Source organism: Gymnogyps californianus, chromosome 1 (genome assembly GCF_018139145.2).
Source record: "Gymnogyps californianus isolate 813 chromosome 1, ASM1813914v2, whole genome shotgun sequence".
Lineage (NCBI taxonomy): Eukaryota > Metazoa > Chordata > Aves > Accipitriformes > Cathartidae > Gymnogyps > Gymnogyps californianus.
Genome location: NC_059471.1, coordinates 85,686,403 through 85,712,078, shown reverse-complemented (window position 1 = coordinate 85,712,078; position 25,676 = coordinate 85,686,403). Strand labels below are relative to the sequence as shown.

General features: G+C 37.0%; 1 protein-coding gene across 1 annotated transcript in view; it reads right to left on the bottom strand.

Moving 5' to 3' along the window:
- The window catches only part of CDKL5 (cyclin dependent kinase like 5), a 133,770-nt gene that overhangs the window by 15,104 nt on the left and 92,990 nt on the right, over positions 1-25,676 (bottom strand). Inside the window, exons 8-14 of the mRNA XM_050899380.1 lie at positions 21,259-21,349; positions 15,845-16,034; positions 13,577-13,657; positions 8,950-9,110; positions 5,654-6,611; positions 2,371-2,490; positions 2,013-2,118 (exon numbers count right to left, since the gene is read on the bottom strand). Of these exons, the coding sequence (XP_050755337.1) occupies positions 2,013-2,118; positions 2,371-2,490; positions 5,654-6,611; positions 8,950-9,110; positions 13,577-13,657; positions 15,845-16,034; positions 21,259-21,349 (1,707 nt within the window). The remainder of the gene's footprint in view (positions 1-2,012; positions 2,119-2,370; positions 2,491-5,653; positions 6,612-8,949; positions 9,111-13,576; positions 13,658-15,844; positions 16,035-21,258; positions 21,350-25,676) is intronic.

Below are 25,676 nucleotides of genomic sequence, written 5' to 3'. Positions count from 1 at the left end.
CCTCTCTACCTCTTTTACAGAAACAAGAGAGTGAAGACACAGTTGTACTTTATGTATGACTGGAAAAAAAGCATACTTTTTTTACAGTTTGGAAAGGTGTTGTTTTGTGATACTTGCAAGGTAGTATTAGTTGTAACATGAGACCATCACCAGAACTTGGCTAAGTTGTTATTTGATTTGAGAACATTTCTATCTGTAGGGAGCCACAAGTGCGATCAATATTTAAAAACAGGAAATAGAATAAAAGGTTGGAATACTGTTATTAAAGACACAAAATACTACAGTTAACACTTTGTCTTCACTTAGACCTTAAAAAAGTAGTACCCATCCTGAAAAGGTACTTTGGATTTTAATACAACTAAGAGATTACTCACTAAAAATGGAAGGATCAAAATCAGACATTACATATTTTTCAAATAGACACACTGTGGTTTTGAAAATAGGTTATACATATCTAGAACATAGATTTATTAGAATTATGAATATCACCAGAAATACCTGCATTAGTGATCAGACACTAGTTGCAGCATTACTGCAGCATCACACTATATTATCAAAATTGAATCTGTAAGTTTTTGTTCAAGCTGTAGTACAAAAGTACATGCTAATAACCTTGCATTAAGTCAGTACTTAAGAATTGCATAAATATGAATTTACTTTTTTCATAGTAACTTTTTCTTTCAATACTTTTTGCATATACTATTATCAATGTATTATTTAAATATAGTATCATTTTTCCAAAGCAATAATTAAGTCTGTGAACTAAAATATATTTGTTTCATAGATATAGTTAAAGAGGAAAAAACCTCTAGTTTATAATAAGGAATTGAATAAATCCCAGACCTACAGTTTCCTTAGCACATGACTTATAGAAAGTCATTCTTCCTTGGAACTTCTGTTTCACTACGTATAAAAAAGAGGGCTAATCTATGTCCAATTTTAGGACTGTTTTAAGGATTAATAAAAGCAATTCAGGATTGAGGATTCTTAAGGATTCTCTGTTGCATGTACTACAAAACCATACACTCAAAAGCATTGCTCAAAACAGTACAAGCTTTAATATTGCTCACAGGTTTTAATAATGCAATGGGACACTTGCAAGGATTGGCAGATTTTAACATGTCTAAATCAGGTCTTCAGCCAACTGATCAACCTGAAGAGGATCAGAGGGAGATTTGTGACTCTACTTAAGGTTATTAGGTGACTCATAATCGAATTTTAGCTGATTAGGACTTCTTAAGGTTCAGGGGAACCCCACAAGCCTCCTACCGCTTGCAGGACAGTAATTAGCTTCTTATCATCTTTGTCTTTTTCGAAAGGATTACCCAGGTTTAGCCATGAGGCAGCTGCTCAGAAATCACCATCTTTTGTGTACCATAATAGAACAGTATCTATTTGTGCGTGTGTATATATATATATATATATGTACATATATATGCACATACACAGTCCTGTTTTATTATTTATTCTGAACTGGGATTATATAAGTGTGCTTTTGTTTGCAGGAAACATTGATCTTTAGTAAGTCTGAACAAAAGAAATGAACGTAGATTTCGAGCAATGAAAAATTAGCATTACAGTTCCATGCACAACAGTATCTGAAATAGATCAGTATGTCAATGTGTTACAAGTACAAAGGTGTTTAGATATAGTGTTAATAAGAATTTAAAGTACGAATTAAAAATGAATTTAAAGTACGAATTAATGAACTACTTACTCTGGTAATATTAATTTATTTTGTTCAACTCCCCCTGATAAATTATCTTCTGCTTTACAAGGTACTGCACTTCAATCAAAGTGAGTTATCATTTGCAAATAAATAATATGATACTAATACAGTTACTGCATACAACCTAGCAGGTCAACCCAGTCTCTGAAAGTGGGGTAACAATTCTTTTTCCAATAAACTTTTTTAGTTGTTCATGTTAGTTCTCTGTATCCATTTCTACTACTTAATTTATATTCCATGTTAAAATTATTGTTTTATTTTGAAAGATCCACCATAAAATTACCTCTGTAAAAGCTGCCAACTCTTCTCGGAACAGGGTCATTATACAGAATTCTATTTTCCTTAGTAGATGCTCCATCTTCTGTGTGTGGATCATGATATGCTCCACCCTAAACAAAAGAACAATCAGCTATTTAAAATGAAAGATTATAAACTGATTTGCAGTTTTTAACCAACATACATAAGCAAGAAACCCCGAACTTAACCACACACAATTTTCCTTTCATGTTATTAATAATTGCCAATATCAAATCACAGACTATGTAATCCATAATTATTTGGGTTTGCTGCTTGCTTGCTTTTTCCAAAATGACAAAAATGGCATTAGCAAAATTTTGCCTCTTAGTTGTAATTTTAAAGACTTGAGCATGATTCAGACTCTCAGATTTTTGCTGTGAATGAAATGCAGTTGTAACATATCTGGAGGAATCTTTTACTGGAAGCCTTGTTAAATTAATTTCTGATGGAATCTGGCCACTCTGCTACTGGCAAAGTTTAAAAAGCAGACAGGAAATGCATATAATTTGTGATAACTGCAACACCAAAGCACACTCTCTTATCAGCTGTTATACAGTACTACCTAGAGGTAACAACAGTCATAAAATCTACTGTAAGTAAATCAAGAGGTAGTCCCTGAACTAAGAAATCTATAAGCTAAATAGTTAAGTCAGACAGGATAGCAAAAAGAGTATCATTACCTCTAATTTACTCTATTTTTCTGAATATGTTACTTCCTGGAAGTACCTCAAGCAAAAGCTTAAGTGAGCCCTTAGAAACATCCATATGCATGTAATTTGCCACCAAATATGACTTAACCCCACTCTTGAATGAACCAGATGCTGCCATTTTTCCCGTGGTACGGACCTACCAGATAAAATTTAATGCTCTCTACAAGACCCCACAGGAAACTGTACTGAAGCCCCTACATTAATTTAAATCTAGAATGTCCAAGAAGGACAAAGGTTAAAAAACCGAAACCACAAAAAATCCAACCAGAATAAAAAATTGGGATTTCAATTTACTATATGAGTGGTTTGCAAAATCTATTTTGCATTTTATTCACAAAGATCTGGCCTCACTGTCCCAGATAAAACAACCCTTGAAACTGTGCCAAGATGAGAAGTGCAGCTAAACCAATGCTTTAAATCACAGTTTGATTCTTCTAAAAGTTACAAGAGGCTGGAGCATTTGATTAAATTACTACTTGTGTAAGATACCTCTTCTTTGTCAGCAGTTAAGTTACAAATATGAGACAGTAATAACAACTTGTACTTGATTTTCTTCTGCTTGCCCCTTTTGTGTACATTTAATTTAAAAGTAAAAAGAACCCTTAAAACAGAAGTGTTGTACTGAGACTTGAGAAGCCCCAAAACTAATACTGAATGTGAGTCTTTTTTTCTTTTTTCTTTTTTTTAAAGTAAGATTTAAAGCCTGGCAAACAAAGACTGCTTTTCTTTAAAAAGACTTGGTAGAGCTAAAGAAAAAAATCAATGAGAAACTACAAACATGGAAGTGAGGAAACTTCACAAAATATGAGCAGAGAGAGAGAACCAGTAGAACTGATTGGAAAAAAAAATAATAGGAAAACAATAAAGAATCTTTGAGAACATTTATGTTATTCCTGATTTTCTTAGTTCAGTAATCCTGAGGGAAGTGAATTTTTCTGATTTCTAATGCAGAATGTAGAAGGAAAAAAAAAAAAAAAAAAGAGGGATAGGAAGGAGCCAAAGAATGACTTCTTTGTGAAAATGCCTTTATGAGGCATAAGAAGATTGATAATTTAATTCTGATTTGTTATTGAAAGTAGTATAAACAAACAAAAACAGCTTTGTGACTTTACAGACTTGCCATCCATTTCAGAAAAGTATTTTTCCTTTCAGACTTCTCGTAATTGAAATACAGATTTAAAAGCATTAATTGAAGGCTTACGTTTAAAAACATTGACCATAAGAGATAAAGGCAAGTTCTTTACATATGATTAGGCATTCCAAAGCAAACGAAAATGAACAAAAACATAAGCATTAAGATACATATCAATTTTTCGAATTAAAATAAAAATTTATCAACCAATTGTCAAAAGACAAAGAATGATCTGATAAAAACAATCTGCCTCTACATAATATGAAATAAAATTAAAATTACTTATCAAATTAATATCTGCTACATAATGCAGAAAAAGATCCCAATGCGCTGAAGAATACAAGGTAGCATGAGCTTTTATTAATGAAAACTCAAACGTTGGTATTATTGACCTTCTACAGTAACATCCTGAAGAATAAGTAACATTTAACTTGACTGAAATGAGAGAGAGAAAAAAATGACTACACAAAGAAAAACATCCTGGTTTTGAAATGGAGCTGCTGTAATCCCTTCTAAGTAGCTTTTTTTTTTTTTTTTAATTAGATTGTATTTCTCCTATTTTGATGAGATCTTTTCTCATGTGTGAATACACATAATCCTGAACAGAGGAGATGTGGTAAGTTCAAAAAAAACATATTAAACCTTTTTTCCCCCTACTGGACTGAAGAGGCAACCACTACCTGAAAACTCTTTTTTATGGTACTTGTAGACCACTATCAAGTCACCTACACATATTTCTTACATAAAGTAAGCAAGCAGAGTTTTCTAGTCTCTCACAGTAAAGCATAATTTTTACACCTCAAATAATATTTGCAGCTCTGACTTCCTTCAATTTGTCAACAAATCTGAACTAGATGTTCTCTCCTTAGAAGTCACTTTATCACAGATGTACGTATAGAGAAACAAACACTCATTTTTGTACTCTCTGCACCATTTTGCTCCAATTTGGATCAATGGTATAGCAATTTAAAGATTTGGGGATAAATGCAGTCATCTTTACACATCTGATGTGTAAACCATCAGATAATTCAGAAGTGTTGTGTAAGGAATGTAAATCAACACCAGAACTAGCCCTTCCTCTACTCATTAAATAATGCTCACAGTAAAACACAACAAGGTATCCAGTGACAGTAATCACTGTCAGGAGTCAATTTACCAGTGGCTTCTCCAACATAAAACCTCTAGACTACCCCAGTTATTTATCATACTAATCAAGAGAAACATTGCAAGTTTTGATATTCCTCTAGTAAATTATGGCATTTCAGCAATAATGTCCTGCTATCAGCAAGTGAAAAGCTCACTTCAAAAATGAACATTAGCATTCATAACAGAAATACATGCAAGAAAAGCTAAATAAAAACACAAATGAGAAGGTTAATTAAGCAAAACAATATGATAGAAATGACATCAGACAATGTAACCAAAGACTAGGAACTACTACTGAAATTTTAACTTCAGAGACAAATTTTTCTGTTCTCACATTTCAGTACTTTAAGAGAATGGTATTCACAGTCCATTTTTTAAAATAGCCTCTCATTTTGCACTTGAAATATCTAGCCCTTCTGAAAAAAATCCCAACATCCCTTGCCTTACAACAAGACAAATAAATAAATAACTGCAAACAAACAAACAGAAGGGAGAAAGCAGGACACCATCCCCACATGAAGCAGAGAGAGAAAGGTAAGCCTTCCATAACAGGCAGTATTTTGAACTAACCCTATTAGTATCTTCCGTACAGTCTTCTCGTGACGAGCCAACAGATCTCGTGAGTGACTTATGCTGCACCTGTGGAGATAACAGTTGCAGGCTGTTTGCTCTGGCTGCCATCCCTTGCCCTATGCTTAAGCCACCCTCTGAGCCCTTTGACCTCACTCTGTCCCGGCTCACATACATAGAGTGTCTATGAGGGCGCTGCTGTGAAGAAAAAGGACTGGTATAACCTAGACCATAGGAAAAAGATTCATGTGGAGCAGATAGAGAGTGGGAATGGCTTCCATCCATGTGATCTGGCAGTTTTAACTCCTCCATTGTTTTGGAGTGTCTTGTTGATGGTCTTCGGGTGTCCAGGGTACCCTCGCTGCGGTTATTCCTCCCAGATGGACTCAGCAAAGTTCTGTTATCACTGTGTCGGGGAGCAGATGGACTGGTGGGAGAGTTCAAGTCCATACAGCTGGATGGAAAATACCTACTGCTGTTTGGTTCTGCAGCCTGGGCCCTGGCCTCAGAAAGGTTGCCCACGGATTTCGAGTCTGTCAGAACCCCATGGCTCTTTGACTTTGTCCGATACGAAGGACTCTTAGAAGACTGTGGGATAGTATCAATATAGCTGTGGCGACTGTGCTTATCGCCGGGTTGCAGTGTCCCAGTTTTGCTTTGAGAAGTTTCCATAAATGAGTGCCGGTTCTGCTGAGATCTGGTGTTAGACTTCAGGTACTTTGTGCCTGAACCATCAGAACTTTTTGGGTCCACATTAAAATCAAATTCTGTTTTTGCCTTTGTTTCCTTTGGGCTGAGAAGATGTGGCATGTTATTATTGGCTAGATCCTTGTTGCCAGATCCAGGTGTGTTACTTGGTTTTTTTGTATGCATTGGACTATGTGCAGCTCCAGGAAGGTTTCCATTTAAAAAGCTTTCATTTGCTGGAAGACCCTCTTCTCTTGGCCCGCCAACCCCTAGTGTCTGTATATCCTTGCTGTTTGATCTGTGGTGTGACTGCAAAGCAGAACTTTTGCTGGCTTGATTTCTACATTAAAATGCATAAAGAAGCATTAATATACCAGATTACATATTCATGTATTAATAACTTCAATAAAAGTACACTCATTTCAGAAAGGAGTTGCCATTTAAAACCACAAAATTTAACTGCAGTAAGATCAAATACTACCAACTAGGCATCAGGAGCTCCACTAAAACAACAGATTTGTATGTATTAGTACATTGTAGTTTCTTTCTGGTTATATCCTGATGGACAAACTCAGCTTTGGTTAATGGATTTTGCTGACAAAAAAAATGAAGATATAAAATCCAATCATAGAAATTCCAACATATATTTACACATTTATGCATGTGTGTGAGTAATATATGTGCACATCAATAATGTAAGCACTGCATTACAAAAATTAGCTGTATATCCATTGAAAAAAAATCTTAAATACACCTGGCATATCAAAGTGAAGATAGAACAATAAAGTATGTCAGCACTGTCAAAAACCCCCATACAATCAATGCTCCAGGCCATCTAACGTATGTCTGATTTGGAGGGGGAGGACAGGGGAGAGGAGGGGGAAAAGAGGTTATTGTGCTGGTAAAGACATCCAGATGGAGTGAGCCTGAGCCCAGCGCAGCAGAGCAAGCCCTGTAACACCAAACCCAAACCCAGGTCTACCACAGGAACCCCAACTTCTGTGGAATTGGCGCTAGCCCAGTTCTTGGCACACTAACTCATCCTCAAGGCTGCACTCAAAATGCTCTGCAAACAGACTGACTTGGTGCAGAGCTACTTGGTGATGTCCTTAACCTCTACTCTACTTTCCAGCTCTCCTGGTTTTGGGATTATGGGACTGAGATATGAGTTGGTTCTGCAAACACTCAGCCTGATTTATTTGAGCAGGATTTATTATCTCAGGTTTTCTGGCATAAAACCAGTTCTGCTTCTGGACTTACGCTGGCATTGCAAACTAGCCATGACCGAGCAGTGCTGCAGCTGTACTTGTTAGCCTTGATGGACCTAGGCGGGCTATGAGCAGTTAACTTATTTCTGTATCAAATCTATGATAATGTAACTCAGATATATTACTGAGGGTTAAAGTGAGAGCTCACTGCACAGACAAGTTTGTACCTTTGTTGATCTTGTTGATAATTATAATTGGATAATGCTAGCCATTTTTATACCTAGGATTTTTGTATTGCCCACTTTCAGTGATCTAATTATGTACACCATTACAGTTTCTAGAAATTTAGCAATTTTAATGCCAGTTTAAAATATTTTTTAGTTAAAAGGAAGTATATTTTTTAAAAACTTAGAGATATAAGGAACCTAGTAATTTTAAATCAAGCAGCTAGGCAAGCCTTTTAGACAAGAAGTTTCCCATGGATCTAGGTTTTCCTTTCTGATGCTATATCTCTAATGGTAAAACTTCTATCCTAAATATCTATAAGGGCAGCTAAAACTTTTTGGTGTCTATCTCCAAAAAAGTATTGACTGTAAATGTCATCATCTCAAATCTTAAAATGAGGAGTAATTTTTTGAATCTCACAGGAAGAGCTAGAGAAAAACATGGCTAGGATTAAAAGCCACTATCATTCTGCATACTTCAGAGGGCGACCTTTAGGAAAGCTTTTGTCAGAGGAATACCATGAGGCTTTTTGTACTGAAGTATGTTATCCACCAGTAAACCTGGTTCACTGATGTATTGAAATCAAGTAGCTTCTCTCAAGCTATGTGGGTCCAACAAGGGAGTCACTGAGCAAATACACCCTGCTTTAAGTTCAAGTAGACTAGACTTGATTCATAACTGCAACTGCAGACAAAATTCTGTTCATCCCCAATTTGGACCATGATCAATGCACACAATTTTCAGGACATTTAGCTGCTAAAAATCTGTGTGAATTTTGAACTTTCAAATATCAAAACCTTGGACAGATTTGCACATCTATAGTAATGGTAGCATTCCAAAGTAAAGAGCATTCTTTTGCAATCTCAGGCGTCCTCCAAACCACAAAATTCCTACTGTTGTTCAAGAAAAAGGCTAACATTTTTTTAAGACTGGTAAGCCAACTTATTTTTCCTTTGTCATATGCAGAAATGGCTTGAACATTGTCTTCGGTTTTTTTTCAAGAAGCATTCAGCCTGATGCAGAAAGTTAGCAAAAATTTCAGCTTGAATAGCTATAATGCAGTAAAACTGTGTCTCCTTCCTTTATTCCATGAGGCAACATGGAACAGTATATATGTCTCAAAGTGCCTAAACTGTCAAACGACTACTTTTCCTTTCTTGTAGACGATGTTGTATGTAAGCATGGTAGCAACTCACTCATTGGCAGAGCAATTGTCAGTGATGATGGTGACATGACTACGTTTACCTGTTAGATAATGTGTTGCTGTCTACGTGGTAAGGTTTTCTCTTAGCTGACCGCGAAGGTGAGCTTCCACAGCGATCCAAGAGTCTTTGGGTTTGAAACGAAGGATGGTTCAAACATTGTTCTGTCAAATATCTGTCTGCTGGATCTAACTTCAGTAAGTTCTTTGGAAAACAAATCCCAAAGTTTAAAAGTTAGTATCTGTATTTGCATCAGCAAAAAATATAACAAAATAAAGAATGTTATTGGGATAGTTTTTTAATCTCCAGGGTTTCTGTGATTAGATGTAACTAGATGCTAGAATAATTTCATGTTGCATTAAACTACATATGATACAAAATAAACACTTACAAAACAAACACTTACAAAACCTATGTTCTACTTAAGAGACAGAAGCCTTGCTTATTATGAAACATATATACGTGCTATATGTATATCATGAATATATATACACATACATATATATATATGTGTGCTTAAAATGTTTAAAATAAAAAAAAAATCTAAAATTTTAAAAATGTTTTAGGTATGTACCTATACATGTTTAAAATATATGTATTTTAAACGTATTTTTCAGGATATACCTTACAATAATGTTGTTTAGAATGAAAAATATTCAATTTACCAGTAATAAAATGCTACAATGAAACAGGCTTTACAAACACAGAACAAGCATATGGGAACATTCTTACACAAATAAAAATAGTCTTTTAAAGTTAGCATTTTTAAAAATATACAAATATAAGAGTTCTGTTCTTTACTTCTAGGGTTCAAGTCCACCCATATTATTAAAGAATCATCTAAACTGTTTACAATGCACTTAGAATAACATTTGCCTTATAATTCTGTTAGATCTGCTGTGATTCTAAACAAAGACACTTTCTGACACTTAGAAAATATTTAATCACAAAATTGAAAACCAGTAGGTTGGGTATTTTGATAAGTTTGAAAGGTTTCTTGCAGGAACAGAGCAATACAAAACTTATCTTGGAATATTTGAACATGCACAACTGTCAGCAACGATAAAAGTTTGAATGGCTATTAAGTAAAAAGAATAGCTATTTTTTAAGGGTTATATATGTTGAATAGAGGACAACTCTATGTGTATATATGCATGTCTATACACACATACAATGCGTATCTGGATATGCATTAACATAGTATTCAGCCACTTGACCACAAACTGGTTTTCCCTTCACAGGATCCCTGCACTTCAAATGGAAAATGCTCAGGAAACAAAGCAAGTGGCAAACTACATTCCTATGTAGTTTGGTCATAAAGTATGCAGTATCTTCCTTTCTCAAGTGACAAACTGTGTACTGAATGATTAACTTTTCTTTCCCCCTTTTTTCTGGTGCTCATCACTACAGTGGCTCAAATGGCCAAACAAACACGAGAAGGCCACACGTGATTTCCACATTCCTTCTCAGGAGAGAGGATGTCCAGAGGCTTCCCTCAAGTGCCTGTACACTAACTTGCAGAGCCTGGACCACAAGAAAGGAGACCTGGAAGTCCATAGTGAATCACAAGGCTGTGAACCTGCCTGGAATCACAGAGAAGTAGTGGGACAGGGCTCATGGCTGAGGCACGGTCATTGATGGGTACAGCTGGCTTCAGAAGGAAGGGAGTGGGGAGGGAGAAGAGTGGCACTCTATATAATTGAGTTCCTGGATGGTATCAAATGCCAGCATGAAACACAAGATATATCCATTGACAGTCTCTGGGTCAGGATTAGAAGGGAAAGCAACATTTGTGATGTTATGGTGGGGGTTTGCTACCAACCATGCATTGAAGAGCATGAAGAAGATGAAGAGGACAACTCTCTACAACAACAAGCAGAAGTCTCCTGATCACAGGTCCTCATCCTCATGGCAGACTTCAACTATCCAGACATCCAGCCTGCATAGATGATCCAGGAGATTTCTAGACTATGTTGGTGGCAACTTCCTAGTGCAGCTTCTGGAGAGGCAAACAAGCCAAGGGTAGGACTTCACTCTACTCGACCAGCTGCTCACCAACAGTAAAGTACTGGTGACAAATCTGATCAGAGAAGACAGTTTGAGCTGTAGCAACCATGAGATGATTACAGTTAGGATTTAAAGGAAGGGTGGGAAGACAAGCATTAGGGATAGGACCCAGGACTTCAGGAGAGCAAACTTCAGCTTCTACAGGGAATTACTGGGCAGAATCTCCTGAAAAACTGCCATCAGAGGAAAGGTGTCCAGAAGAACCACTTGATTTTTAAAGAAAATTTCTTGAGAATTCAGGAACAAAGCATCTTATTGTACAGAAGACCACAAAATTTTGCATAAGGTCAGGTTGGCTAAACAGGGAGTTTCTTAATGAACAAAAATGCAAAACGGGAGTGTATAAGAAGTAGAGTCAAGGACAGGATACAAAGGAGGACCATAAAAGCACTGTGTTAGCACAAAGGATAGGCCACTTCAAAAGGCCAAAGTCCAGCTGGAGCTAAGGCAAGTGAAGAACATCAAGGGTAAAAAGAAGGGGTTCTACAAGTATTCTAGTAGTAAACGGAAGCTCAGAGAAAATGCATGTCTGCTGCTGAATGGGGGAGACAACTGAATGACAGATAATATGAAAAAGACTGAAATACTCAACGTCTTTTTTGCCCAAGTCATCCCATGCAAAACCAGCTCCCAACTCCCAAATGCACACTTGCACAAGAGCATGATTTGTGAAGGAGAGGGGAGAAGAGGAGCAACAAAGCAACAGGGCCAAACGGGTGCCTCTTCATTAATCTAGTCCAGAAATGCTCTCTAAATAGAGATATATCAATAACTCACTACTTTAGCTGGCATAAGTTGAAGTGTGGGTTATTCAGTAATCTAGTAATCAGACCTGAGGTCCCTAGGAATGCAGATAATGAGGAACACACCAAGCGTGGACATGTGCCAGACTGTCCAGTGTCTGGAGAAGAGACAGGCATACAGCAAATTATGTGCAGCATTTGTAGCATGCAACTTAACCACAAGTCTCTTCTGTTCTCTTCTTGTAGTCTTTTGTTCATTCTTTAACAATGTTCCAACTCCTCAATTAAGTAATGTAGGTCAAACACAAAATATCCCTTCTACAGAATCCCTGACCTCTCTCACCTTGTAGGGAGAAATACAGACAGAAAAGTTGAAAAGAATTATTTGAAGTGGAATGGAATTATTTGGAAACATGTGTTTCCCTAAAATTCAAGTGCTTCATTTCACAACTTCGTAACTTTTAAATCACACCAAAAGAACCCAAAAGACATTGAGTTATAACATAAAAATTAGGATAAAATGAAAATAAACCCTGCCCCAGCACATGTAACAATGGTCTGAAGAATGATCTTGAAATTGCTGTTCTGCAATATATGATACTACAGCTTGAGCTACAGCTAACTATGATGCCAGAAAAAGGTTTCTGTGAATTAGAAAATAGAGGAGAATGTATAATACCAAACCAAGCCATTATATGCACCGAGGTACCTAATTTTGCAGACTCCGTGAAACCAAGATAAAAGCTATGCTGACTCTCTTCACAAGGCAGGGAGATTAAATGAAAGTGATTTGAACCAGTTGTGTTGAAGAAAAGAGTAGAGCAAATTTGGTGGATTTCTGCTGGCTACATCAATACTGATAAAAGCAAGCAAACACCCCAGTATACCCCAAAGCAGATGCCCTCTGGTTTCCAAGACAACTGGCGCAGATGGGCTTGGGACCACACAATTCATTTAGAGTTGATTAGCCATATCCACGCTTCATATTTGTCCCAGATCGCCTTTCATTCTTAGGTGGTACCCCTGTGATTCTGAACCTAATTTTTGCCACTATGACTTTTTTTTTCAGCTTACTATGGATGAAATAACTGGAGGGTTGTACTGCAGCTTACCATGGTGATGTTTTTATAGTACAATAATAAGGACAACAATATGTGTTGCATACCCAGGAATACGGCACAAATGCATAGCACAATGGTTTATAGTGTTTGGCCATTTTGAAGGGAGCCAGCTTCTCCTGATACCCTGTAAGAAACTATCTCATATCCTAGTTTGGCCATGGGTAACTAGCTGACTTGTTCCAAAACAGGACTGAAGAGTAATTTAACATACATGCTGTGTAGCAGTGAGTGATAGCAAGCAGATTAAGGGCTCAGGTAAAAAAAAAAAAAAAAAAAAAAAAAATTACTGTGTGTTAACTTTGTCTTTGACAACTGTCCACATCCTCATGCTTATCCAACAACAAATGAACAACAACACAGGTTAGTCTAATACTCTGCGGATTTATCTAAATTTATTACGGGTTGAGGGCTCATACTCCAGCATTACTAAGGTAACCTGTGCATCTGAACGTATGTCACTGTGAATGCATATTGCTGCAAACGATGGTGACTCTTTTGTCTGGACTATGTATTGTTTATCAAATCAGTCAAATTTGAACAGACTCTCCTGGCATTTGCAAGGGGTATTTTCCTGATTCCTAGGAAATATCAAGCCTTGCTACAAACCATGGTGATATCAAAATATCTCAAAAGAAAGTTCACAAGTACTTTTAAGATGTATTATATATGGAAACAAAGATAAAGTCACTTACATCTTTCCCTACATATTACAGACAGAAAATAAAATACATTTTCCTACCTTCATAAGATCAAGCAATACACCACTTAAAATCCCCAAGTATCTTCTCTCTAAAGACTGTGGATGATTGACTGCTGGAAACTGTAAAAATAATATAGCATAAATATACTAAGAATGTAAACAAGGTATATATGAATACAATGTTTCAAAAAATAGAAACTACACAGTGAATCAAGGCATGTAATTAACGGGAATCATATGCGCTGAAAAAGTTAGTGGTTTATGAAACATTACAAAACATTATAATGAAACAAATAACTGTTGATGTATGATATGCATCTAGACAACCAAAGAAAGTATTCTCGATTAGTAGGGCAGTCAAGGAACCTCTCTCAAATGAGAAATAATCAACTTAGATTTAGAAATGTGTTTGTGGCATTATGATTGACAAGAGGTGGGAGGTTTAAAATAGATTCAGAAATAACTTAAGTAATATATATTTTTAAAAGATTAAAAATAGCTTTGAGAGAATTTGAGAGGGCAAATACAATACTAATTAAATACCAAAGATTGACAATTCCAAAATGTTTTTAGTGAAAAACATCAAAAACCCAAAGGTTTAAGGTTCAGGATTACTCCTGTGGTCATGCTGCAGCAAGAACTGGCAACACCATGAGAAGCAGTGCACACTGCTGGAGGACATCTTTTGTCAACTAGAGTCTGGACAAAACCCGATGAAAGCAGTATTTGAAACTAGCCCTGTCTAGAAAGAAGAACAGGACAGGCAGGGATGATTTGAAGAAAGAAAAAACAGAGCACAGAATTGGGTTTTTTTGCTTGCTTTGTAAACAAGGCAAGAGTCAAATAAAATGAAGACAGAATCTTTTCTTTTTATCAAATGAAAGAAAAGTTGCTCAATATTTCATTGCTATAATGTGATGTCAAGTGCAATGAGTTGAAAAGAAACAGATAACTAAGATCCATTCCCAGACCATGGCACGTGTTGAACTGACAGTAAACAAATAGATAAACTGATTTCAGTGAGGTAACTTTAAATTTAAAAACTAAACATATATGCCAGTGTTTTCAGAATTAGAAATTAAGGCTGGATTTCCAACAGAGGCATAAAAAAACCCTCATGGATCCAACTTACGCTGATTTTAGAGAAAATTACACATTTGAATACCAGAGAAGCCTCTGGAAAAAGAAAAACCAAACCAAAACAACAATCAGCTAGCCTACTGGCATTAATCACAGTTTATCCAAAACTATGCAACTGAGATCCAGATACTTTGTTAGCAGTTCCCAGAGTTGTGGAATTTGCCTAATACCATGCAAGTACTAATTGCAGCCTGGCTTGATCCCATCCACATTCTATGTATTTTCCAAAAAGTCCTCTTAAGCTAACACATCAAAGCAAGAATACTGACAATAGGAAGCATGCAGTGTTCTCATCTACTGGTACATAAAAGCCATCACTATATGTCCAAATGGGCTCAAGTCATACATAAAATATACTCACAGATCAAGTTTCCTAAAATCTTTGTATGTCTTTTACACTAATGATTTCAGACCATTTATCAAGATCATAAATTCACCTTTCTAAGCAACATTCATTAATAAAAAATGACAACCAAAACTGAATTACAAGGAAACATGAGTACAATCACTGACTAGGTATTGTTAAAGATAACAGAGCTATTACTTATATATTGCTTCTGGGATTTTGCCATATTGCGCGTCCCAACTTGAGCAGCTCCTCCACACTAGTGAGTCTCTGTCATTACATGGTATTGGCAAACCCCTAGAAGCGGAACAATGCTGTCAGTAGGAAGAGCTTTTACACTCACGTGGCTTCCATCAACTACCCAGGAATATAAGCCAAAGGCAAAAAGCTCTTCTGCCATGATAGCAGCATCTATGGCTCAGATTTTTCCAGCAGAGTAGCCTGAAGACAACAGGCATGAATTTTCCACAGTCCAAACTGACAGAGCTATGCCACTAAACTTCACAGTGCAAACCTGGCAGGGCAATGCTAAGCTGGCTATAAATGCTAACTTGCATGCAAAAAAAGTCAAAGAAATGAAAGAAAATCTTTAATCAACTTTTAACAGTAGAACAAACATATTTATAAAACTCAATACCGGTGTAATCAGACTTTTACTTTGAATTATGAATGCCTTATAATCTAAATATCCTATACTTAGACAGAAACACATGCAATAGATAATGCACAATGTAAATGAAAAGAACCTTGACAGCAACAATGACAATACTGTAAATACTGTGTGAGTAAATTAAAAAAAAAAGAACAAAGCTTTCTCTTACCCGCAAGCCATGGAAGCGTGGGTTGCTATAGAAGAGCTTCATCTGCTCGGCTGGCAGCGGGCCTAGCACCTTCTGAATGGTAAAGAGCTGGTCAATCTCGCTCTCGCCAGGAAACAAGGGCTGCCCATCACTCAGCTCTCCCAGGATGCAGCCTACAGACCACATATCCACAGCCTTTCCATAAGGGGCTCTGTAAAGTGAACGTACAATGTTTTTCACCCACTGACACTGTCTTCTTACTCAGCTGTTTCAATTTATTGGCCATATTTCCCATGGCCCACTTCCTTACAACACAGAAAAAATAAACTTTGATATTAAAGAAACTACCTCAAGTACCAAGCCCTCTGTTTCTGCCCTGGATTGCCTGATGTATCGCTGCTTGAAAAGGCAGGAGAGGAATTCTCAAGTACCCCCAGGGATCTGGTTACCTTTGTGAAAAATCTTATATACAAGAATAATCTTTTTGACTGCGAAGCAGTTACCATTCCCAGTTAAACTAGCACTAACTTCCCTTCTCTCCAGGGGTTAATGACTGTGCTCTAGTTCTGCACTGCATTTCTTTTTCCATTGTGCTTAATAGGTGGCTAGGCATACTGGGTCTGGCCATTGGGAGAACAGAAATGATAAGAAATTGTTCTTTCAGCATTCATACGGCGAAATTTTAATTAGAGAGAAAACAGAATGCCCCTGAAAACTATTCCTTAAAAAACACAGGTGAGGAAGCAATGAAAGCATCATAAAATAAGTAATTCCTGTTTTGGAGCAAAGCCACAGGTGGGGTTTTGGGGAGAAATTCTGATGGGTGGCCTCTGTGTGTGCAAGCAAAGTTGTGTGGTGGGGAGGATGGCACCTGGTATTTTAAACTGCTAATGACAAAAGAAGCAAGGTCAGCAATGAAGAGGTGTAGGGAATTAATCAGAAACAAAACTAAGTGGTGTGAGTGTTACACCGGCAAGGGCTGTACCAGCTTTTCTTGAGACTACATACAAGGGTATTTAATGGAAGAAGCAGCAATATGGATACTCTAGTCAGGAGAGACTATGGGCTTGAGGATGGTTTGTAAGACATGTAGGACAGAAAATCGGACTGTATAGAATGGAAGTTTGTATGAAAAGAAGAGAGTGGTAGACTACTGCAACATTCAGTCTAAAGGCACAAACATTGAAGAAACACAGAATCCTTTTGGACAGTTTCTGATTTTCACTCTAAGGTTCTGTTCCTCGGCAAGCTTGCTTAGCTGCCTACCTCAACTGTGTAGCAGCTAACGCATTACATACATTTGGCTTTTCATTGTTCCTACTATAGACCAAAGCAACTCCTTTTCTGTATGCCTGAGTTCGTGCTTGTTGAATTTGTAAAAAATTTTTGTAAACATCCAACTATTCCAAGAATCTCTTTTGGATGTTTAGGTTTTGAGCAGAATAACTGGAGAATTCTTCTCATGTCAAAGAAAAAGCATATAAAAAGAATAAACACTGGAACAAAGACTGAACTGAAAACATATTTGACTGAGTCTCTTATTTTTGAAACTTGTAATCCAACAACTCAACCTCTGTTTCAAGAGATTTTTAAGTTACAGCTGGCTTGCCTATTTCTGGAATAAGACAGCACCAGGAGTTGCAGGTGACAAATCCTATCCTAAATCTGTTCCCTTCGCTCCTTCCTTATGTTCATGATTAAAGATGTTTAGAGAGAGAACACCCTCAGACTAAAGAAAAAAATATCTGACTTTTCCCCATTGATTACTCATTATTAGTTACTACACTTTTAGGGGGGGCACTTGGCCAGAGGACCCTGTAACCCTTGAGATGATTTAGTTAGGTGAAGGTGAGAAAGCATTTCCAGCTGGACAATAGCCTCAGTGAAACTACAGGCTCACTGAGATGCCTACTGCAGGAGTCTACGGTAGCTAGGAAAGCTGAAGTAGGAAAGCAAAATTTCAAGAACCGTTTGCCTTTCAGAATCTGCCATGAGACACTGCAGTCCTTTCACAATCATCACAAAATCAAAGTTTGCCCCTGTCGTGGTTTAACCCCAGTTGGCAACTCAGCACCACACAGCCGTTTCCCCCTTCCCCCTCCCAGTGGGGTGAGGAGGAGGAAAGCAAAGGAAAAAAAAAAGTAAAACTCGTGGGTTGAGATAAGAACAGTTTAATAACTAAAGTAAAATATAATACTAACAATAGTAATAATGAAATATAATAATAATAGTAATGAAAAGGAATGCAACAAAAAAAAGGAAGGGGGGGGAAAGGAAAAAACCAGTGATGCACAATGCAATTGCTCACCACCTGCTGACCGATGCCCAGTTAGTTCCTGAGCCGCGATCCGCACCTCCCGGCCAACTCCCCCCTGTTTATATACTGGGCATGACGTTCCATGGTATGGAATACCCCTTTGGCTAGTTCAGGTCAGCTGCCCCGGCTCTGCTCCCTCCCAGCTTCTTGCACACCTGCTTGCTGGCAGAGCACGGGAAACTGAAAAGTCCTTGGCTTAAGATAAGCGCTACTTTGCAACAACTAAAACATCAGAGTGTTATCGACATCATTCTCACACTAAATCCAAAACCCAGCACTGTACCAGCTACTAAAAAGAAAGTTAACTCTGTCCCAGCTGAAACCAGGATAGCCTCATTGGAATAGACTGCTGACAAGGAACCACCAGTGGCAAAGCAGAGCATGCCAAAACTCCTGAAGTACTACTACTACAATGGCTCTGTGGGTTCATAATTCCCTTATTAATGTCGCATAGTGACTACTTGTGGATTTGCTGAGAGACTCAATGTTTGTCCTTTCTGTGATGCTGCTAGTCCAACCCACCCATTAGGTCAGGTCTGAGTGCCAAGGAAGGACTAGTTTTTCTCCATGCTGCACAAGGCAACACAGATGAGAACAGACTCCAAAGCCAAGGATCTGCTCTTAAAATATTCTGTGCTGCACTAAAACCTGAGGCTCTGTAAGCAAAATAGTTTGTGAGAGTGCAACTAAAAAACCTGCCTTTTTATTATGACAGAAAAACAAGCACACCTTTATTTGCAATTCCTTTAATAGGCAGGTTTCTCCACTGAAATGTGAAATGAGGAAAAGGTTTCTGTAGGCTGAGGCACTGGAGAACAAGCTAGGGTTACAACTGAGGAATGGGCTAAAACTCCTTTGAAGCAGAGACCATTACCTGTCCTTGCTCACAAGAATAAACGAAGCTGAATCACAGTTTAAGACATTTCCACTATTTACTCCATGTTCAAACAGAAACGAATCAGAAAATACCCATTTCTTAAGGCAGTGGCAGAGTAAACTACAACTTTTTTATCTGAAAAGGTATGCTCAAGATTCCTGTTCTGCTGACTGTCAGGATCAGTCTTGTCAGATCACAACAGGCAAACAATGCAAGAGTGATGTGGCTGGATAAATGAAGTAACTCCTGCAGGACAGAGAGACCACAAATCAGAAGTACTATAGTCTATTCCTGCACAAATTAGATTCTCCAAAACATGTTTTCGTCTAGTAATTTGGTATGCCTTAAAATCGACTGGCTTTTAGCAATATTTTGTCATCAAAGGGTACAGAGTACTCCACTAACAGTTACCTGAGGCTCTCCAAAGTGAGTAGATTTTGGATGTTCTGTGAATAATTAGGCAGTGATTTCTTTCCTCTCCTGAAATTTAAGTCTTGAACTTTATCGCAAAATGGAAACCTCTCTGGGACACATTTTAAAAATTGAAACAGTAAAACTGTATTTGTTAAAATGTATATATTTAATAATCCTGGGAAGACTTTTGAATATTAGACATTCATAAAGATTTGGTAAATGCAGGGGAAGGGGGAATGGGTAAGATGAGTGTCTGGGAAATAGAACAGGATTGCCAAGAAACAGACATCACTTTGTGCCAGAAAAACTTGGCATTAAAAACATACACCAGTGAAGTTGAAGTCGTATGCATTAAATACACATAAGCCCTTCCTTTCTCTACAAGCTAATCAAACAAATTTAGTCAATTACAAACAGACACGATTCCTGCTAAATTTCCTTTGGTAATGAAACAGTTTTGAAAACTGCAGGTCAAATTAATACTACGTCTGCCAAGCTTTCCTCCTAAATCCTCATTACTACTATAGACAAAGAGTAAAATGTTGTGTAACTAAACAGGTCACAATTGATGCTTTCTTTCCAAAACTTTTTTTATACTTATATATACACATACACACATGCACTTTGCTGGAAGCTTAATAATATCTGTTTTCTCCAAAATATGAAAAACTGAGCTTTGAGGTTTTTAATGGCAGCTTTAACATACTATTCTGCACATAACAACGCAACTGCCTACCAATTCGATTAGCACAGATCTGGGAATAGCGGGATGACTTTATCGACAGAATAATTATTACTTAATGCTTTACCTACTCAAGAAATGTCTAGTTCAGTGTTAATCAAAGCTTCCAAGACAGACTTGTTTCTCACCAGCATGAAACATCTTGCTTAAAGAATCTTAGGAGTGACCAGTACTTTTTTGATTCATCTTGTGGCTACCAATTCCTTATTTCTAGAATATGTGTATATAAATACATATATGCTATACATATAGGAATTGTATTCTATGTGAGTGTTCATGTAGTTTATAATAATGCACTGTTAAATTTGACAGTAATGGGAAGATCACATACAGTAGATCTCCCATTATTTTTGTCTCTTCCTTTGCCCTTTTGGGTCCTATGGATTTGTTCGTATAGTATCTGAAAATCTGTTTAACTTTGTGAGGTAGTAAAACACTCATTTTACAGATTAATAAAAGAGTAAAACTAAATTGTCTGGCTGAGGCTACTCATGTAATGACTGCTTTCAAAGGCAATGCAACACTAACTTCTCAGTGCTTTATTAAAATGATTCATACAGCCTCCTTCAATAAATTCTTCCTGACTAGTAAAAAGCTAGCACCATCCTTCTGAGCCACTTCAGCAGTGCTGGTAAAGGGTAACTGGAAGGAAAACTAAATCACAGTTTTGACCCAAAGGATGAAGAGAACTAGGAGTGTAGCGTGGTGAAAGCTGTGCTGCCATTGCTATGTGATGTCCACCACAAGGCTGATGGAACATTTCAGGGTACAGGACTACCATGGAAACCTCTTCTGAAGGGAATTGGGGGGGGAGGGTGGGGGGCAGGAATCTGAAGTACATCTGTTATAATTCAGCTTCATATTTTAATCAGTTAAACACTGCTCAGCTCAAGATAGGTCAACATGTCAATGATTCATGCCAACTTACTGGAAATGAACAAAAATTAATGAAAATCTGGAAGCCTTTTGAAATCCTCCCTTTAAATCAACCACAGCTCTCCATGGGTAAATCTTACAAAATGTGCTTGAAAAAATATAAAGAAGCAGTCAAGATTTATCATGGCAGTTCTACAAACTGTACTTACCCAAGCAAGAGTTCAGGTGAGCGGTACCATCTGGTAGCCACGTACTCTGTATAGTTAGCATTGCTTCCTTCAGAGAGATTACGAGCAAAGCCTGTCAAAGAAACAGTGTGAAAGATTATATCCTATTTTAAATACAATATGCATATCAGCACTGATTTTGGCAGTAAGAGGTCACGCCTATTTATACAGAAGCAAATTGTTTACAACCCTAGTGCAGAATGATGTCTCCAACAATTGCTTGTCTACCGAAATGCAAGCTTTTATTGATATGACAGTGAAAGTCAGCATGTCTGCTTTAATGACTACTTCACTTGTGTACTCTCCTCAGAAGTCTATGGGGTTTTGCTATTACTTTTGGTGCTTTGCCATAATCAAAACAGATTGATAAAAGTTACCTGTCAGTATGCCATGCAAGCTATTGAAATACTGCTACTAAATTTCACTGAGATGCTGTTTGCAGAAGAAGATTCATAGCATTAGAAACATAACACATGCATGGCGAGTAGACTCATCCAGTCATTCATCCTAACTACTACAGTCTCACTGCATTCAACTTTTTTAACTGGTCAAGAAACTACGTATTATTCTCATCTAAGGACACCTCCTCCCTGACCTGGCAAGGAACAGGGTCATCTCCCCAAAATTACAAAAGGTAGCAGTCTACCAAAGATCAGCAAAACTGCTATAACTGCATTTGGCTCACTCCACATGTGTCAGCTTCCCACCTGCTTTAGCATCATATTCATAACAAGGGTCTTAATGAATTAGGATCAGAAACCAAGTCCAAATTAACTTCCTCCTCCAAATCATTTTGTTAAGAATAAAAAAAAAAGTATACTTATTTGCAATTGTACCAAAACTTAACTTCTGTCCTAAGGTATAACAATTAAGACCACCGACTGTGAGAAGAGTGCATATACTGGAAAATCCAGATGTAGGAATAATTTATATTTTTGTTTTCATTCTCCTCCATTTATAAAAAGTCAGTTGAGCACAATAGTAATGATGTTACTGGATTTTTCATGTAGAAGTACTCTAAGGCAGATGCTGGCACTGTTTTCAGAAAAGTATCAAGTATCTTACTGTTTTCAAACAAATAATTGATATTAAGGTGAGACTGAGGACAGACAGATCTCAGCAGCAAGACTCCAGATGTGTAGGCTCCTTACTAGAGCTCAAACTGAGACAAATTTTTGGGACTGAAATGCAGAAACAACATTTTCAAAATACTTTCTTACTGGGATGTGGCATTAAAACTTGGTCCAAAATTCACTTCAGTGAATCACTATGAGTCTTTCCATTATTGCATGAGTGATGAAGAATAAAAATTCCAAAGTGTTGCAGATGTACAAGGCATAATTTCATTTTCAGAATCAGTAAGTGCTACTTAAACACAATAGTCATTTTTCTTGGTATCTGAGTTCTTATGCAGAAGCTGCCAAAATTGCTTTTCCCACACAACTATGCTTGTAAGGTTGGTTTGGTTTTTTTTTTTTAGTATTCTGAAAGTGCATCTCATTTGACAGCTTAGTATGAACGAGCCTAGCCCCACTCACCTCTATGGAACACTAATTTACTCCAAGTTGAAGTAAAGGCTTGGATGTAGATTATTATTATTACACTAGTGATTTGAGAAAACAATGATAAATTTGTTACTGACATAGGTTACAGAGGTTACTTTTTGCAAGATACTTCTACCTTCAAGAGTTAGTAAACTAAAAGGCATGTATGATGAGGAACAGATATTTCAAAGTTGTCCCAAAATAATAATAATTCTGATCTGTTCCCATAAAGTTTAATGAACATTACTTATGCTACTGGAGAAAAGCTGGAAAGGAATTTTTTATTACTTGTAACATTGAGATTGAGTAAATTTCTAAACATTACTATATTTAGAACTGCTTAGGCAGCCCTGTTTCTGTTTCAAATCACATGACCTGTCTGATTAATCTTGTCAGTGAAATCTTTCATTTATGTGTTTAAGGAAGAGAAGGAAGATAACCAGGAGCTACACTGAAGAAATGGGACAGCCAAAATGAACAGTGGGAAGCCCCAAACTGAATGAAAATGGAAAAAAGAAAAGAAAGAAAAGCAGAAAGAAAAGGCAGAAAGAAGAAAGAAAAGAAAAGAAAAGAAAAGAAAAGAAAAGAAAAGAAAAGAAAAAAGAAAAGAAAAGAAAAGAAAAGAAAAGAAAAGAAAAGAAAAGAAAAGAAAAGAAAAGAAAAAAAAAAAAAAAAAAAAAAAAAAAAAAAAAAAAAAAAAAAAAAAAAAAAAAAAAAAAAAAAAAAAAAAAAAAAAAAAAAAAAAAAAAAAAAAAAAAAAAAAAGAAAAGAAAGAAAAGAGTCACATGATACAACTAAACACATGGGCTATGTAATGCACAAGCCTGGCAGCCCACGAGCCCGTGTGCACCAGAAGAATTGACAAGTGAAGGCTGCACCCTCCTCCCTCCAGGCCAGTCTACTGGAACTTGGTCACAGTCAGGAGCTACTAACTATGTCCAGAAATCAGCAGCAGCTAACATAGTCTGAAAAATCAGCCCCCAACTTTACAGGCTAGGTGCAGCACTGATTTGAGGTGGCAAGACAGAAAGAAAAATTATCGTCAGGGGCTTCAGTGTCATCTATATATTGTTGGGTGATGTAAGAAACCATTTTATGGATTTACTACTGCTCTGTCTCTATGACACCATGCTGAAAGATGATGGACAGAATTAATAATTCAAGAAAGCACCTTTCTAAGGACACAATTATTTTTTTTTGTCGTGGTGGAGTTAGCTTATTGTTCCTTCCTCCACATTGTGCTGAGGTATCGGGAAGAATTTTTTGATACAAAAATAAGAGAAGGTAACTAGGAAGAAGATTAGACCAAACTCTAAACAGTGAGAAGGAATAGATTAGAAGATGAAGACAGAAGGCTATTTGGGTGAGAGCAACTATGAACGCAATAGAGTTTGCAAATACATCACGATGCAAGAAGGGAGAAGCAGCAAAATAAGAAATTTCAAGAAAGGACTTTAAACAACTCAGAACATGGTAGGAGAGATGTCAAGGAAAAAAGTGTAAGGAAAAAAGGAGAAGATTGACAGTTTCTTATAGAGAAATAAGGCAAATTTAAGTTAGACATAAAGTAAAGCATTCTAACATTAATGACATATAAGTACTTTAATAGATGCCTAGGAACACTAGGGAGCCTCCACTATTCAGAATTTTAAGAATAAGCTAAGCAAACACCTGTCAAGAATGACACGGACATACTTAATCCTTTCTTTGAGTAGGTGGAAGAACTAGAGAATTTCTTGAGGTCTTTTCCAGTCCTGTGTTTCACGATTTCTATGCTTAGGCATCATACAGAGATTAAGAGATTGCTAAAACAAGTAATTTTGAAACCCTGGTGTTGAAACAGCAAACACACTAGTCAGAAAGCCTAACGATTTCCAACAGTCAGATGCGTCTGCTGTAATCGGCGTTTTGTACTGTTCTCTTTTTCCAATTCTATTGGCAGAAATGACACCCACACAACATGTGTCCAGGCAAGTACGACATTCAATCTCATTTTTATCTAGCACGATATGTACAGAACACATGGCACAAGGATTATGAAGAACTATCTTGTTAAAAATCTATGAACTTTTCTATTCAAACTGTTTTGTCCACTGGGCTATTCAGAAACATCCAATTACTTCAATATCTGCTTTGGGATGGATGCATAGACCTTTTCTTTGCCTTTGTTATCGCATGAGGAATGTGGCACTGTATGTGACAAATACTTGTGTTCCAAAACATGAATTAAGTTACGTAGGCAGACAGCATACATTAAATCATATTAAAAGGCAAATTCTTATCTCCTAATCTGTACATGTTCAGGAAACACTTGTGGCTAATACTGTAAAATGACAGACATTTTACAGTAATAGCTTAAGCTACTAGCAATAACATCAATTAGCAATGAGGCTAAAAAATAAAAATTAATCCCAAATTATAAGAGTTGCTGGGAATTTTAAATTCAACTAAATCTGAAACGTTGATCAAAATTCAAACTAACCTACATGAATGGTAAGAACAACAGAAACTCCCATAAGTTAGTTTGCCTTCCTTGAGATTGTGCCGAGCACCACAAGTACATTGTGATTGCATGTCTCTTCCAACAGCAGAAAGAGAACGTGGCTGGGGCGTACAGCATGAGCAAGCCGACGGACTACACAGAACATCACTGCTAGAATTCACATCATCTATATCTAGTGAGAAAACTGACATCCAGAACACGATCGTACCATTTGTTTGGCTTTTTATTTTCCTGTAATACTGCTGCACAGAGGATGTTGACACGAGTCCACATGCAGAGATTTGTTAGCTGACGGCATATGCCAACGGTGAATGTTACTTTCAGGGGGGACATCCTCCCCCCCCCCAAAAAAA